General features: G+C 39.3%; 1 protein-coding gene across 6 annotated transcripts in view; it reads left to right on the forward strand.

Annotated features, from left to right (window-relative positions):
• The first annotated feature begins 1,142 nt into the window (after nucleotides 1-1,142).
• ambra1a (autophagy/beclin-1 regulator 1a) overlaps nucleotides 1,143-18,132 on the forward strand; it is a 93,182-nt gene continuing 76,192 nt past the window's right edge. For 3 of the 6 annotated variants that reach the window (XM_072671018.1, XM_072671022.1, XM_072671024.1), the window contains exons 1-8: nucleotides 1,143-1,438; nucleotides 4,062-4,263; nucleotides 6,492-6,550; nucleotides 7,106-7,289; nucleotides 7,670-7,842; nucleotides 8,852-8,918; nucleotides 10,269-11,773; nucleotides 16,261-16,437. In XM_072671018.1, the coding sequence (XP_072527119.1) occupies nucleotides 4,132-4,263; nucleotides 6,492-6,550; nucleotides 7,106-7,289; nucleotides 7,670-7,842; nucleotides 8,852-8,918; nucleotides 10,269-11,773; nucleotides 16,261-16,437 (2,297 nt within the window). In that variant the 5' untranslated portion in view covers nucleotides 1,143-1,438; nucleotides 4,062-4,131. Of the gene's footprint in view, nucleotides 1,439-2,424; nucleotides 2,486-4,061; nucleotides 4,264-6,491; nucleotides 6,551-7,105; nucleotides 7,290-7,669; nucleotides 7,843-8,851; nucleotides 8,919-10,268; nucleotides 11,774-16,260; nucleotides 16,438-18,132 lie in introns of those variants that run through there. The other 3 variants (XM_072671020.1, XM_072671019.1, XM_072671023.1) reach the window with 3 other exon arrangements.

Consider the following 18,132-nt stretch of genomic DNA (forward strand, 5'->3'; position numbering starts at 1 on the left):
ACAAGGTCATTTTGAGTGGTTTGATGTAAAATGGTTATTTGTACTGAAACTTACAAAATCCGATTTTTTGTTCGCAGTAGATCGGAACTAGGTGTCACTATGCAAATGCCGCAAATATAAAAATAAAAATAATAGAAAAATAAAAACAATCAATGCATTTACACATATCTTCTGAATTTAAATGTAATGTTGGTAATGGGACAGAAGAGGTAAATCCACTAACTCCAGTATGCTTTATGTAATATTGTGCACACAATCATGAATTGCCTTTTTTAAGTCTCTCAGGCAGCAAGACACTTAATTTCTTAGATCTTTGTGTGATCTGTTACCACCACTGTAAACATGCCGATTTGTGTCTCTAGCACAGATTATTTTGAATCAAACCACTCTGAACGACTGTCAACTAATATATATTAACATAATTATAATTTCCAGTTGCCTTAACTTTTATTCAATTGACAGTCAGACCATATGGCACAACATTGAACGGACAGGCTGAGGAGATCTAATTGAACTGAGTGCAATAATTATGGTCAAGTGCACAGTTGCATGACTATAAGACTATAACTGACTGACTATAAGAATTGTTCTATGTTCATAATAAGACACTTTATTTTTATTATTCGTTCAACTGGATATATATAGTTTACTGAGTCTTTACTGAGTGTTTTTTTTTTTGTGTAGGAGTACTTATCTTCTTAATTTCATTATTTAATAATAATATAAGTATGTGTATCTGTATCAGAGTCCTGTCTGTACCCGTTCCTTTAGTGTGATAATCGTGTTATGCTGCTGGTTGCCAAACATCTAAAGTGAAATGAGACACTTGGATTTAATATTGGTCGCTTAAATAATACAATAATTATTTAGACTTACAGTATAAAACCCTATCAAACTGAGCTTCTACTATACTGTCCACATGTTAGCATGTAATCAGCTGTTTCTCAGAGTAGCACTTACTAAACCCACTTGCTGCACGAACATAGTTTTTAAGGGAACTATCGTTGAAAGGTCGCCCCTGTGTGGAACAGCAGCGCCACAGACTCGCCGTCTCAAGCTACCTCATCGATGCTCTCGGTAGACGACAAGTAGAGATCTGTGATCTGCTTGCTCTGTCTGCTGGCTAGACAATATTTTGGGGGAAAAATGTTGAGAGTGATTATGTTCGCCTTAAACTACAGAATAAGCTCTGTGTTGAAAAAATCTGCAAATATGAGTATTGGCAATGCATAGGAATTTAGCGTCTAGGTTTATTACGCAGAATAACTGTCAATAAATTGACTTGGTACATTTTTGTTAAAAGGAACTGAGTCACGAAAACACAACGGTAAAGGCAGCCTGCTTGCTAGCTAACTTAGGCTTCGGGCCTGGGCGGAGTGGATTTCACTAAACAAGTTCAACTCTGCTGTCAGCACAAGTCTCATCACTCAGATCGTGGGTACGGATGCTTTGTAAAACTCGACGGTGGAGCTCGATAAAGAAACGTCTGCTTGGAACGTAAAGGAGCTAGTTAGCTAGCTAACTTAGTTTTAGGGGTTTTAGCGAGCGAGATGAATAAGTATCTGTTGTTGATTGCTAGTATTAAGACAAACATACCATGTAGCTAACCTACGTTTTCCTAATAAAACATAGTTGGGCAGGCATCATGGTAGCGCAGATACTGTCGTGCTTGCATAATGATTCCTCTAGTTTGGGATGCTCCTTTGTGCTAAATAATAATTCGCGTTCCGGGCAGAGTTAAGTTACCTAGCTATACGTTTTTACTTGTGAGGTGTTTTCAGGTGTTCAGCTACCTGAAGAAACGGAATTAAATAGGCTAACTAACATGTAATGAAATTACCATTACAATTCACAAAAAACTCTTAATAATAACAACTCTCAAACCCAGCTCTTTATTATTTTGCTATATAAAAAAGTGGCTATAACACTTATGGCAGAGCGGCTTTCTTGAGTAGTATGCTTAACTTGCTTAAATAACTAAATTGTCTGATTTATTAAGGGAAAATATTTTTTTCAATCCTTTTGCAAATAAAAAAGTATATGTTTACATGTACAAAGTAGTTTAAAGGGAGTAGTTTGCTTGAAACCTTACTGTAGTTGGCAGTGTGCTAGAATAAGGACTTCTGTGTCTAAGCTGTTTATCTCAAGAAAAAAAAATTAATTGCTCTTTTGAGATCACTTGAGCACTTAAAAAAAAAAAGAAGTATATATCAATACAACGCTGCCAGTTACTTAAACTACTACCAGAGTCATTTAACCACTCTTGCCTTGCTGGTGTGTGTGGGGCATTATGGTGAGGTTGCTAGTCTTATGTAAAAGAAATGTGCACAACTGTGTCAATTTCTTTATTACTTCAGAATTGGGGGAACCTAGTGATAATCATTGGAAATATATTGTCAAGACAGGGTGTATCAGGTTGGGAACATTTTCGTGCACCTCAATGTGTGATGGCAGACATATCTGAAAACAGCATTACTTTTTCCAAGTGAGTTAGACCAGAAGCTCCTTATTACCCAATGCAAAATGACTGTACATCCTCAGAGGCTTGTGTCAGATTTATGAAGCATTTAGCTAATGCCACTATAAGCGACTCCACGAAAAGTTACTAAACAAAATGATTCCAGACATGTTGCTTTATGCTTGGGATGTTTGTTTATGTTTTTTTTTACCGAAAACATGTTTATTTAAATACATTTATTCCATTAAGGCACATGCAAGTTAGAAACCAAAGACAGCTTACTTTTGATTTACCACTGTTTTTCCATTATCAACATGACATGTAAAACTCAGAATATGTGTTGGCTCACTAAATGAAATGGCTCTAAATTAATTTGCATTGTAGACATTGTACCACCACTGTAAAGTAACAAAGATTTGCTAGCTTTCTGTACAGTGCACTATTTCAAACTGTTTTAGACAAGTGTTTGGGCACCCCTGTGTTTTTGATTTTCTTTGACTAAAAACAAACTTTTAAATACTCCAAAGCATTTAATTACTATTTAATATATTGAAATCTATGTTGCAAAAAAAGTGGTGTGTACAAAAGTAATAGAACATTAAATATATTATGTTTATTTTACATTTATAAATTTGATATTTGTTTCCTATAGAGGATTTGTTTGTTTATTTTTCCTTCAAAAATAATCAGTTTGCAAAAGACTGTATCACTCTGAATGACTTTCTTTACATTGCAACAATTGAACTATGCAGTAAATGGATGTAAGGCCTAATGCTTGACTCAGCCAATGGGCAGTATAATCTACACTTGTGAAGTGGTGCTGTGGGTCAGATCAGGATTTTTTTTTGTTGTGTACAGTTAGAAAGGAAGAAGTTCCACTTTTAAGGGACTGTTTGATTTGTGATAAACTGGACTCTGGCTCTCACTTTAGCCAAGGCTGCTGCAGTTCATGTTATATTTGTAATGTGTGACACTTGTAAATGTATCAGTTTACACTGTTTGTGATGGTTCTTGTGGCAGATTTTTTAGAAATAGTACCTCCTCACATGTTACATTGATGCCTCCATTTTAAACCAAAAGTAGTGCTTTACTTATTTCACCTTCAGAAAATATCAAGTGTATCAAGTATCATTTAAGTGAGCTGCTATTACTAGCAGATAAGTTTCTCCCCAGACTAACTGTAAACATAGCTAATAGAATTTATTCCAGTGTACAGCAATCCTAGTGAAAATGTGAAGTCATTTGTATACATAAACATGTATTTGAAGGCACCATTACAACTTTATTACATTTTTACTGTTCTTCCCTGCTGGAGGAGTAACTCTGTAAGCTTAGATCTGGTTAAGTGTTTCCTGGTGAAGATAAAGCTATGGGCCAAATAAAATCAAATATTAGTCTTAATTAGTATTTCTTTTATGATCAGAACGGTAACAGTCATGGATGTTTCTGAACCAGTGATTAGGGTCTATTTTAATTTGGGGCAGTGTTATTGCTAGGATTTTTTTTTTTTTCTTCATGTAGAGTATTTCCTCTTATCTCTCTTTCTCTTTCTCTCTCTCTCTCTCTCTCTCTCTCTCTCTCTCTCTCTCTCTCTTTTTGTAAGGCTCTAATGGCGTGATAGTTGCAGCAGTGGTTGAGTAAGCAGTGTTACTAAGGAGGAAGAGAGTAGAAAAATGAAGGTCCGGCAGAAGAACTCGGTGCGGATCCTAACTGGTCGGGAGCGTGGTGTGCCAGATCTTGGCTCACATAAATTGTTGCAGGAGCTTGTGGAGGAGAAGACCCGGCAGATGAAATGGCAAAACCAAGTAAGCCCCAGACAGTGTGGACAAATACAGACTGACAAACATGACTATTTAATAATATGTTAAAGAACTAACAAAAAAAGCAAATATAAAAAATATTTGAGAATCGTAATGCACAGTAACTCAAGTTACTGATAGTCAAGAGTTTGCAGTTTATGCAGTGTGAATGGCTGTTAAGAAATGGCAGTTCAGGGGAACTATGGAAGTCAGGGTGAAATCTGGAAAATGAGAACTGCTCATATGTCCGGCAAGAACAGTGTGCATCATTGTTTGCACAAATATAATCTTCATGAAGGAGCCATATGAAGGAAAAATGACCTGCAGCCTCATCACAGAAACCAAAAGTTAGAGGGAAACATTAACTGCATTTCATGAAAAGAACACTGGGAACTGCTAACTGGGAAGTGGAGGCACCTAGAGTATTACAGATACTTTTTACCTAAATATTGTAGAACCTTAAGCAAGCTGTGCATGCAAGACAACTAAAGCATATCTTGGAGCTAGAGGCTTACTGTATAGAAAAATGGGAACAGATTTGAACTACAAGAACTAAGAGGTTGTAAACTGCTACAAAAAGTGTGTGCATGGTCCTGTCTCTGTAAGGTGCCCAAAACTTTGCACAGCCATTGATGATGTTATTAAAGACAGAATAACTGTATTTTCTAAAAATGTAGTTTACAGTTGGAATTAAAATTATTCGACCACTCACTGCAAATTAGGTTTATTGGCAAAATGTACAAACTTTCAGCAGTTTGCAACAAACCAATCAAACAACACCAATTTAAATAGCTCAACACAACTAATAGAACTTCAAATTCAACACAAAATGCCACTTTTAATGACTTTTGCAGTCTCAGAATTGTTCAGCCCCATGAATAAAATCCCTTGTAAGCGCACACATTTGCAAATCAGGTCACAAATCAAAGGCTTTATTAGTTGCATCAGGTGTGCTTGATAAAAACACATTAAATACCTGGACTGGCGAGGGGTTTGTTATCTGCTCTCTAGTGTGGCATTTGAAGAAGGTGGTTGCAGCACACAAACCAAAGAATATTAGTGAACTGAAGGCCACTGCTCATGAAGATTGGGTTAAGATTTCTTAAGAACGATGCCAGAAGCTGGTGTCTGGCTATGCATCTTGTTTGCAGCAGGTTATAACAGTAAAATGGTGCACTACTAAGTACTAAAGGCACATATCATGAAGAGATGAATAACTCTGAGACTGCAGTAGCCAATAAAAGTGGCATTTTATGTTGAAGTTTGAGAAACTACTTGTTCTATTAGCTGTGTTGAGCTATTGAAATTATATGATATTGAAATTGGTCTTGTTTGATTGGTTTATTGCATGCAGCTGAACGTTTATTCATTTTACATATCACCACTATTATTATTATTAATATTATTATTAGTAATAATAATAATAATAATATCATTATTTCTCTTCTTTTTCTTCTTTTTATGTTTATTGGTCTTTTGAAAGTTGTAATATATGCACTTATTTCTTATTATTATGACTATATATATATATATATATATATATATATATATATATATATATATATATATGTATGTATTTTCCCCATTTTTCCATACTACTAATAATTATTAAACACACAATCATATCAGTGTAACTAAATATTAGATTTTAGCATCAGTATACTATGGTGTAATAGTAAAGACAAGTTGAGTGAAATCATTGGTGCAGTTTTCTGCCAGGGATGATTTTGCCCTGTAGTATAGGAGAGGAGTCAGCCAAGATGTTATTTTAAATCATTTGTTAAGTTTAATCTTACAAACCACTTCTTCAAGCACTCGCAGAACAGACCCATTATTTTGTCACATCCTTTTAGTTTGTTTTGCTATTCACTAAAATAGAGAGCATAACAACATAAAACAGTCCATTGAGATTATTTGGCAGTTGTTTTCCAGACACCACAACTATTTTCCTTCCTAAGAAAGAGACAATCTAGGCTGCATTGTGTGTTATTTGTATGTTTTTTATGTTGTCTAAAATGGCCATAATAAACATTTTACAAACATAAAGCCTGTAATCGTATAGGTGCTCTCCGAAATAGAAAAAGAAACATATCTTCTCATGTAAAATATGACTCATACTCTTACTGTTTTCTTCTGTTCTTTGCAAGATATTATAAAGCACAAACGCTATCCCTAGCTAAAGTAGCACTTAATGCAAAGCTGCAAAGTCTAATGTGTGTTTTTTCCTCTAACAGAAAGTGGAGCTGCCAGACAGCCCTCGTTCAACTTTCCTGTTAGCCTTCAGTCCTGACAGGTGAGAATTCTGTCTTAGCTGAATGATATTTGATAGAGATACAGAAGAAGGCAACTGCAAAACAAACAGTTTAGCAAAAGTCTGCCCTAAGGCGACAGATAGACAGCAGGAGTCTGAAACTGAGTGGGTCAGAAAGACAGCAGGAATCTTGCATAGAGAAGCAGAAAAATAATGGGAGTACATACGGTATACAAGGGGAATCTGCCATAATAGCATGACCTGTTTTCATCAGGTGGATGAATGTAAATACACCATGATGAGGTCAGGCCAGTTTAACATAGACAGACGCTTCTAGAGCACATGGTTAATGTGGAAATAAGAACGGGTCTGCCAAACATTCATTAGTTTAAAACTTAATCTTGTTCCCTCTTATTTAAAAAAAGCTAAAAAAGAAATTTGATAATTTTTTTTGCTGATTCATGCACAACCTGAAATATACCTCAGCCATTAGCATTAGAAAGCCTGCAGTGGCCTACTATGGAGAGAGACAGATAGCAGAAATCTGACTGGTTGTCACACAGAGGCGCAGGTGCTCATGCATTATACTCTGTGCAGGACTCTTATGGCCTCCACCCATGTCAACCACAACATCTACATCACAGAGGTGAAGACAGGAAAGTGTGTTCATTCTCTTGTTGGTCACAGACGTACGCCATGGTGCCTAACCTTCCACCCCACCATCCCTGGCCTTATCGCCTCAGGCTGCCTGGATGGGGAAGTTCGAATCTGGGACCTGCACGTACGTCTTTTTGAACTGGTTACTTCCACAGTTTTTGTTGTGTGGAATTCTGAATATGTCTGATGTGCTTCCCGGAGGCCTGTTAATCATTTGTTATTTGTTATTTCAGTACTTGTCTGTGCAAAACTTCTATCATAGAAGGCTGCAATATGCAAATGAGATTGAAACCAGTCACATAATTCTTTTTATGTATGTACAGATGTTCTTTGATGAGCTTATGTATCAAGGCATCATTAACTCACATCAATCACATCTAAGTTTCACCTTGTTTGGTAATATATTGCTAATTGTGTCATAATTATGCTGTGTATCTGCAAACTTGCAATATGTCTCATATGTTGATGCTTTATTCTGCGGTCTGTTTGTGTTTGGCTGCTTAGGGAGGCAGTGAGAGCTGGTTTACAGAGAGTAACATAGCCATTGCGTCGCTGGCATTCCACCCCACGGCTCAGCTTCTTCTCATTGCCACCAACAATGAGCTACACTTCTGGGACTGGAGCCGTAGAGAGCCATTTGCTGCTGTAAAAACTGGCAGTGAAACTGAGAGAGTCAGGTGGGGGCCTGCACCACTATCCCTTTTGAAAGAGTCAGAGAAAATCATGGAACAATGAATGAATGGGGGATTCCCTGGGTTAAAGGTATAGGGTGTAAATAATAATAATAAAAGTAATAATAAAGAATATGACATATAACAACTGAGTGGTGCAACTGACTAAGAGGGTTGTATTGTATTGCCACAGCCATCTTTGATCGTGAGTCAAAAGTAGCACAATTGGACATGCTGTTCTTGTTGAGTTAGAAGGAAGGCTTAAAGAAGAGCATAATAGAGTATAAAACCTTTTGCCCTTTTAGGTGCATCTGACCACACACCGGGATATTTGCATACTTTATGTTTCTTTAACTCCTTAAACTCTGTAGTACAGTTCTTCAGCTGTACAACTACAGCACTGTTATTATTAACAAAGGTTTCAAAAGTTTCATAGACCTAAAATAGAACCCTGTGGCAATCCACAAAATATGCTAACATTTTACCAAATAATCCACAATGCATTCTAAATAATAATAGAACAATATACCTAGGGTTAAGAAACAACTGTTGATTAAGTTTATCTGAAAGATAATTTGATTCTGTGGACAGCCAGAAGAACAATGTGACAGTGACTTGTTAGGTATGTTTGTATGTTCAGCAGCTCTTCCACCTCAATACGTGCATTCACAGTCTTATGGTTTACTGAAGTTTAATTTATAAACGTTTAACAGAACTATTTTGCCTGCATCAAAAGCTTACTGTGCTTTATTTTGCCAATATTGATTTTTATAATAATTTAAGAACTATTTGCAGAATTGTTGTAAAGATCCCAAAGAAAATGACAGTGCAGTTAGTTCCAATGTATCGATTTTATTTAGCTACTTTCCAGATGCCTTGTACCGTTTTTCTGCACGGTCACATGGTTCTACAATACTGAGTCATACCAGCCTCATTCATTGGCTTGTCATAAAAAAAATCTTTTGACTGAGCGCATCACTAATTGTGTTTATGTTTCTTGCTTGTTATCTTGTAGGCTGGTGAGATTTGATCCATTGGGCCATTACCTTCTGACTGCTATTGTGAACCCTTCAGCACAGCAGGTATGTTTTTGGTTGGGCTTAAACTTACATAAATAAAAAGTTTCAGTGCCCCAGCGCAGTGTGCTGTGTCTCTCCTACCAAGGAAATGCTTGCGCAGGATGACAGACCTTTTTGAGTAAGCCATCCCAACTTGGCCTGTATTAAAGTCGCTCAGATCCCTATAATCTTTATGCTACCAACACTTAATGGAATGTTGGAAGAATGGACTGTTTAGCTGCATAAGCCATTGATAATCAATGCTATTCACGTCACCTCTATGTGGTTTTAAAGTTATAGCTGCTTGGTGTATATTTGGATCCTAGAGCAGACCCTCTGGAATGCAGCAGTAAATACGAAAAGATAAGAATTCTATGTATAGGAGCATGTTTACTCTTTCATTAAACAGGCAACGGCAGCTCATGCATGCATATACTGTTGTATATGTGGGTAATTGCTGAGCTTCACTGCCAAATTAATGACATTTGTTGGTTTTGGCAAGGTGTCTATGACAAGAATCCCAAAGTGGGCCATTGTAAAAGCTAGTGAAACAGCCGTAATACTAGGCCAATTTCAAGTTGTCTTGTCCCCCTCATTCTGCTTTGATTCTGTTTTAATAGCTACTGTAAATTAGGCAAATATTTATTTGATAAGAACCTGTCAGGTATTGATATTTATATCACAACTGACCGCATCATTCAGGCTAGATTTAGCTATATTGGCCAGGATTCATTTTGACACTTTTTTTTTTATTATCGTAGCAAGTCTTTAATAAAAATATTTTATTGCAATTATTGATGCACACTTACCTAATGCATGTCTTTGATAGCATTACAAAAATCAATTGCAGCTCATTATGCCCTGTGCAAGTGTATGGACAAACCCTAAGCACTGCAATAAAAAAAAAAAGGTTTCAGACCTTCATTAGCAAATCAGGCCAACAAGATTGCAGCAGATTAATTATTTCTTCCCTTCGATGTGCTGCATAGCATTTATTCCTGGTATTTGCCTGGTACTGATACTTATCAATACTGATTCTATCTAGCCTTAATTGGCCAAACTTTAATGGTCACTAAATGAGTACTGAATAAAAGAGGCATGATAAAATTTCTTATTTCAGTAAAGCTGTATGTGAGTATAAGGTATATGTAATATCCACAATAAATAAATACATTGCAGTAAATACATTATCATCACATCAAGGTGGTGATTGCTAAATGTAATATAACTGAAAGGCAAAACTGTGTTGGAGCTAATATGAGCTAATGGACACATTTGAATTAAGTACCTTGAATGCATCACTTTTTTCAACATAGTAGCAGTTGTTCTTAGGACTGTTTTGTGTGAATTTGTCTTATACATGCTGTACAACAGAGCGATGATGATACAGAGATTCCGATGGACAGCGTGGAGCTTCCACATTTCCGACAGCGTTCTTTCCTGCAGTCTCAGCCTGTAAGACGCACTCCCATCCTGCACAACTTTCTTCACATCCTCTCATCACGGAACCAGTCCCCTCAGGCGACTGACCTACCTGCCGCAATCCCTCCTGAGAGTATTGATTCGTCTAGGCTGTCCTCTAGCCATTACACAGCTGTGAGGGATCGCCCTCGGCCGCTGTACAATGGCTGCGTCCGACACCTTGGCATGGCCTGTTACTGTAGCCGGTGTTCTGCTGCGTCCTCACCCTCATCGGATGAAAACCCTTCAGGCTTCATCTCTCTGGATGGACAGTCACATGCCTCCACCTTTACCTCCGCACGCACTGAGCCACGGCTAACGCGGTTACCAACTGAGTCGCGCTTGGGTAATAGGCCTTCTGCATTTAGCAGCGTGTATGCAGGAGGAAGCTCTTTGCGAACCCTTGCCTCTGCTTCTGGGAGGAGGACCTTACCCACACTGGGCAGGGCGACAGAAGCAGATTGGATGGACGGCATGATGAGTGGGCATGGCATGCTGCCCCCAAGGACTAGTGCCTCTTCTGTCAGTCTGCTGTCTGTTCTCCGTCAGCAAGAAAGTGCCAGCCAATCTAGTGTTTACACTTCTGCCTCTGAGGACCGGAGCTTCCCTGCATCAGGGACGTGGACTCATACTAGCAGTAGCACATCTGGAAGTGGGTCAAGCTCTAACATACACCACCCTCTAGGGGAAGATGGCAGCACAAGCCCTACCTCTATTCGCAATGCACTCCAGTGTAACCTGAGCCGTTACTTTTTGGAGTTTGAGCACCTGCAGGACCTTGTACAGCCACTAGATGGCGTAAGTAGGGATGGCGGCAGTCAAGAGCAGCAAACACAAGAGCTTCTGAATAACAACGTGGACCATGAGCGTCCTGGGCCGTCTCAGTACCAGACTCCTTATGCAAGGGAAAACACTCCTGAGCAGCCTGACCAATCTCAATACCAGTCCTCTCATGGAGGAGACGGCACTTCTCACGGACACCTCAACCGCTGTAGGGTCTGCCACAACCTCTTTACCTACAATCAGGGCACGCAGCGCTGGGAACGCACTCGGCAAACGCCTCCTAGCCACGAGGATACTCCATCCTGGCGGACCCCAAGCCCCACATTCCATAGCGTGACCCCACCAGTCCAAGCCGAACCCCATCCCGCCGAGGGTTTAGTCGGGGAGCCCAGCAATGATGTCCCAGGACCTGACTCAGCCTTTACACATGTTACAGGGCCTGATTCTGCCTTTCCACGTGGTGCTGCCTCTGGCCTGCGTAGTGAACAAACAGTAGGGCTGGTCTACAACCAAGAAACTGGTCAATGGGAACGTGTTTACAGGCAGTCCACCACCCCTCGCTCTGAGAGAGTATCACAAGATGCCTTAAACCAGGAAATGCCTGACGACACATCTGATGACGACTACCTGCGCAGGTAAGAGAGCAAGTATTTGTTCGTTCCATACAGTAGGCAGTTATTTGATTTGACAGCATTTTGGTTCAAAGTGACAGAGAAAAAAGCGCTATGTTTCCAGATTTTGGAATTTGTGATATTTCTGTATCTATTTCTGCCATTTCTTCAATTGATCAGGAAAAGAAAAGTTGCTGCTGGTGTTAATAATGTTTTTTTTTAATTGAAAGTAGAAAAGCCATTGACTTTCAGCCAGTACAGCCTTTTGACACACTACGCTTAGGGTATCCAGGGGGAAATTCCAGTTTGCTTCTGCACTGTAAGCTCAATGTAGACACATGTCTGAGACCTGCTTCGCCTTGGAGAAGGGGGTGGGTCTACCAAATGTGTAGGCGAGGGAATAGGACTTGTTTTCTACAGTTATGACATTACCAGTGCAAAGCAGTGTTTTCCTTGTATCACCTGCAAGTGCCATAAGAGATGCGGAGGCCCTAGGCTGACCTAAAGGGGCTATTTAGAATATTAGGAGGGACCTGGTAAGCTACGTAACCATAAAGGTACTAATAGGTCTTTACAGCTGATGACAGAAGAATTCTTATCATATTGAAGAAAAATCTCCATAAACCTGTCAGACATATCCAAAGTATTCTTTAGCTTTTAATTGGATTTGACAACACCAACTGGCCGCATAAAGACTAATAGAGTGGCTTATATATTATGCACTTCATCCAACGTGCAGTTGATCAGTGTTCTTCACAGACTGATGATATCCTTGCTATGCTTAGAAAACCATATTAAATCACGATAACATAGTAGAATCCCATAAAATATTGTCTTATTGCCTACCCCTACTTGTATTTATTTATTTATTGGGGAGAATGGTAGAATTGGCCTTAGGTGAGGTCAATCTTTTTTCTTTGGGATGTAGAAAGATCATCCAAATTTGTAGGGAAATCTGTAGTAATTGCAATAGGTCTGTAACTCATCTGGAAAGTCAGATGTCATTTAGGTTGCTTAAAGGACACAATGTCTGCATCAAGCAAATAGCCTCAGTATATATTAGCAATTAACAAATACAACAAATACATCCTGCAATGTATTTCCTTGGTCCCCTCAGCATTTAGAGCAAAGTGTGTGTTCTGTTGGTATTTGGTATGGAGTGCCTCTTAATCCAGTCCTGAGGCTTTTTTCCAACTTAGTTCCATGTCCACACCTGCAGTGGAACAGATATATACTACTGACACACTACTCATAGGGCCCAATGTCTGGTGAAGCCCCTCATGCTCTATAAAAGTGGAAGCCCAAGAACTGGATACTTTTAATTCACAATCAGTATGTGATGTTTTGTTGGAAGTTAAAGGGCAGGAAGTGGTATTTTAATACAGAGCTCTGCACTTCTCTGCCGCACTACAGTACTCGCACATAAAGCACACATGCAAACACACATGCTCTTATAAAGCCTTTAAAGCACTTTGAGTGCAGGGTGTGAAGGCAAAGTCAGCTGTTTCTAAACACACTGAATATGCATAGCCACTTGCACTGCTTGCTTATCGTTTTTAGTCCTTTTACTGTAAGGAAGACATGTCCTGCAAGAGCTGCACCAGAGTCTGCTGTGATGTCTACAGTAATCCTCATATTGACTTTGAGATGTGTAATAATAGTTAGACAGCAGACGACAGAATTATGTTTACCATTTGTTTTGCTGTTTAAACTCCAAACCTCCTTGCCGTCTTTCTCTCGGTATGACATTATTGGATCTCAAGACCACCCTATATACCTATATATAAAATTATATTATTTGCTGGTTTTGGTCACGGATTACGGTCCAACAGGTTCTTGGCTGGTCTCGGCTTGGAGTCTAGCACCTAAATCTTAACACTGCAGACTGGCAGGGTGTTGGTGCTTGTGTTTTGTCTCCTAGTGCCGTGCAGAATGGCTTATGTTGCGGGGAACTTGTAGGCTATGTTAGCGTGCTGCATGCACTCCGTGCACATGCGCAGTGGTCTGCCCTATCAGGCTAACAGGGCGCAGTGAATATGTGAACTCTTAGGGCGTGTTTTGAGTGGTTTCCACAAAGTGAGTGACATACTCTATAACGTCTGCTCGCACATCGTTAAAACAACAATTAAGATATTATCGTAGACATATATATAGATATATATTGCACACCCCTAGGTGGGAATGCATTTCTATTTGTGATTTTTGCACAGTGAATGCTCTCAGAGATGTGACATTTTAAGTGCACAGGAAGTTTGAGCATATAGAAATTGTTTGTTGTAGCGTAGTGAGTAACAATGCTGCTTGCCTCGTGGTAGACTAGGGTTCAATTCCCCTTCCAGGCAAGCACGCTTGTTCAAGGCTCCACCCTTGCCTACATGTATAACATGGTTGAAAAGTAAGTCACTCTGGACAAGAGGGCTGATGAATACTAGAAATGTATATATAGCAATTATGAGAACACCATATTAAGGGGATTTTATCTATCCAGATGTTTTAGACTATGATTGGAAAACAGAAATGATCGAGAACTAAAGATCAGATCAGATTCTAGGTTCTTGTTCAGCCACTTTTCAAAACTTGACTACAGCACCTCGCTCTTGGCCGGTCTTTCTGTGCATGTCATCAAGCATCATGACTAAGTCTTCTGTCACTTCACTCTATCACTGTTCAGCCTTTCCTTGCACCTTGTAGATGCTTGCATCAGATTTAAATTTGTCTACCCTGCCCCTCCCAACCTGATGGCAGAGGTACATTGCCCCTTAGTATAGCTTGTCTTGGCCCACAATCCTCATCACTGCATTGTGAATTGCTTTTGTCAGGGTTTCAGATATTGTGCATTGTGTCCAGGTATGAGCACTGAATCTTGAGGATGGCACTGCCTGTGCTTGTGTGTATCGATGGACTACATCCTATGTTGTTGTCTGAGTGGTCAACAAATAACTTTTTGCTAATAGATACGGACAAGAGCGTCTGATAACACTTTAAAAATAAATGTCAGTTATATATATATATATATATATATATATATATATATATATATATATATATATATAAGTTTTTGTAAAGCAAATGTATGTGCTCACAGTGGTCATTGTGTTGTGTAGTGTAGTGTACACAGTAGTGTAATGTTTCTAGCAGCACAGTGTTGTCTATGGTTTTGGGATTCGAGCAAAGGAATCCAATGGGTGCGTCTAGAAACCCTAAAAGTTACAGTTTTTTCCCCCCATACGATCTTCCTCCTCTCCTCTGTGACCCGGAAACTGTTTTTTACACCATCTTGAGACACTTAAAATACCCACCAAAGTACCCACATCCAGCATTGCAACTGTATTTTTGCAATGAGCAGGGGTTTAAACGTTCACAATTAACACATTAAAATGGACAGAATTACTGCATATGTGCTGGCTCTGTGCAGCAGCTGCGATTGGCTTGGAAGTATTAGGAGTGTTGTGAAAGCAGACGATGTGAAGCGCTCAGTTCCTCAGTAGTCAGCATCATGTTTGAAAGGGATCAGCTGTCCCATTTTCCCAATAGGAAGGGAGAGGGAGGACAGGAGCAGTAGCAAAAGTTTTTGGACGCACCCAGTTTGTACAGACTGAAAGATCAGTTCACTTGTGCCAACAGATTTGTATAACTAGTGGCTTCAGCTGTGCCTGTTAAGGGTGCTTTTACTTATGCTAGCATGCTCTTCATAATGACAGTCCTTCTACATAGCAAGGCACTCCTCCTTTGGTACTGTATGGTTCTTTATTTGTCCTTTATGTGGCGACATCTGGTAGAAGGCTGACTGCTTATTGCAGCTGCTACACAAGTAATCAGAGGACATTGATGTAAAAGCAACCTGTCAGCTGTGTGTTTTGAGCTCATTCCAAACCAGGAGTGCTCATAATGTTCTGATATGACTGTGTATCTACCTATCTATATAATCTAACCACACCCCTTTTACTGAATGCAGATGTGCAAATGCACACACAGCTTGTAAGGTCACTGTAGAAAAGGATTGCCAATAGAATAGGACTTTCTGGATGAAGTGGGGTGGTGATCACCCAACATCCTGACCTTACTAACACTCTTGATTTTATTATTATTATTATTATTTTTTAATTATTTTTTTTATTTATATAATGAATTTTACACCACTTTAGAATCTCTTTCTTGACCCTTCTGTCTGAAAAATATCAGCTTGAATAAAAATCATAATGAACAAATAGTAGAAATAGGAGATTTAATGTGACTGGTCTGAATCCAATATGACCATTTACTGCTTCCAAGCAGGGCCATGTGTATGTGCTTCTAATGAAAGTATTTGTACAGATATCTTTGTTTAAATAAATCACTTTAAATGTGTAGTTTCCGCTTATAGGCAAGGGTCAGAATGTAGTGAGAGTTAATACATGACGTTTTCACTGCAAAATGATCTTTGAGTTATCTGAAATAACATTTGCAAACTGGCATTAGAGCCAAATATTGGGAATTTAATTCAGTGAATGTGTTTTTGTGTGTGTTTGTAGGTTATCCCCTGCTGCATATTATGCCCAACGTATGATCCAGTACCTGTCCCGACGTGACACCATTCGGCAGCGCTCTCTGCGCTACCCTAACAGACTCCGGCCCCCAACTACCCCAGATAGCCCTGCCCCCAACCCAGGCCCCAGTATGGACAGTGAGGTTGATTTTGAAGAGTTTGAGTGAGTAAATTCATACAAATTCACAAACACAATAATCGTTAAAAATAGTTTCATTGCCATTTTGTTACAGCATTCCTAATATGCTGCAGTGTGCAGTGGCAGTAACTAGGTGTCCCCATTTTTGGCAATTCCCACAAGCTAGGGCTTTTACAGACCAGGGAGGTTGTAGGCTAAGTTTATTTTCAGACATTTTCAAAATACAAACAAATAATGCATTGATTTTATTGTATTGTACTTGCATTTAATGTTTTGTACAATACTGTTATTCTTATTTCTGTTTAAATGTTTAAATCATTTTGTAATTTAGTCATTTAAAAATACTGCCCCCCCCCCATACTGCCACTCTGTATCTGGTTTCTCTGAATGACTACCCCTACTGACTGCTGAGCTGACTAAATCATAGTATATTAGTTCTGGCTGTTTGAATCCACAGAGCCAAATGGATCTGTTTGTTAAAACTCATCAGACCAACTGCTTTAAACTGTTGCTGTTGCTGTTGATTTACCTTCATTAAAGAAACACCTCCTCTGGAGTATTTTGCTGCTGACTATGCGAAAGACTTCTAGAACTTGGTTTGTGCTAATGGTATCCCTTGTAAGGTGATTACTAAAGCAGCTCAGGTGGGACCTCCTGTCCTAATTGGGCCAGGGCATGGCACTGTGTTGTTAGCATGTTGCTTGATATTGTTTGTTTTATGTGGTAAATTGATGTGACCTGGTGTGGTACTTGCTTCCTGTAGTGCTAAATTCCTAATGCTTAAAGAGAAACTCTAATGAAGTTACTAAAAATGTAGCAAAAACACAATCTGGTGGCACAAAAATAACCTGCTTGCTAGAAAATCCCAGAAAAAAGTCTAAGGATTGCATTAGGTTTAAGTCACATGACGTGAACCCACCCTTGGTTCACTGTGTTTGCAAGCAGCGCAAACTGCACATTTCCCTATTGGATACAAGGTAACTTTTGTAATCCGTGCACTTTATAGGGAGTTGGAGAGCCGATTGGGGCATGATCTAATCAAACACAACTACACGTAAGCTAGAGAAGCGTTTACCAACTGTGGTCCCAGCACACTGCTCTGCACATTATAGTGTTTCCCTATTTAAACACAACTGGTCCAACTAATGTATACCATTGCCAGACCCTGCTAAGACTGAGAATTAAGCCACAATTCCTACTCTCAAGCAGACTTGCTTGAGCCTGCTGGCCGAATAGTGGACATCAAAAGCGGTGCGAGAGACCCTGCTAGGCTAATTGCTAACTCCAGCTGTTAATGGGGCCATTTAATGTGGCTAATGTTAATGTGGTCATCAACAACTCTTTACTCTGATATTGGCATTTTCAAGCAGAAAATGTGCTAAAATGTCAGGGCAGGATGGCCTAGTTGGGAAACGCTAAGCTAAAGCAACAGTGTCATGAAACACTCAATAACGGCAATGAACTAAACAGAATTATCCTGAAAAACGATAAGTGACAAGTCGTGATCCAGGTTCAGAAAAGTCACTTAAACACATGATTTTGTCATGACGACCTTCGACTGTTCCTCCGGAACCCAAAGGAAGCACAGAGAAGGACCTCAGTTTCTTTGCTCTCTTAAGGATTTTCCCTTTGTGCTATAGTTTTTATACAACACATCTTTTGAGCCTTTGGCATAAGCTCACACTCCCAGCTAAAAGTGTGGATAAACGTCAGTCCGGT

Source organism: Salminus brasiliensis, chromosome 25, assembly GCF_030463535.1.
Source record: "Salminus brasiliensis chromosome 25, fSalBra1.hap2, whole genome shotgun sequence".
NCBI classification, from domain to species: domain Eukaryota; kingdom Metazoa; phylum Chordata; class Actinopteri; order Characiformes; family Bryconidae; genus Salminus; species Salminus brasiliensis.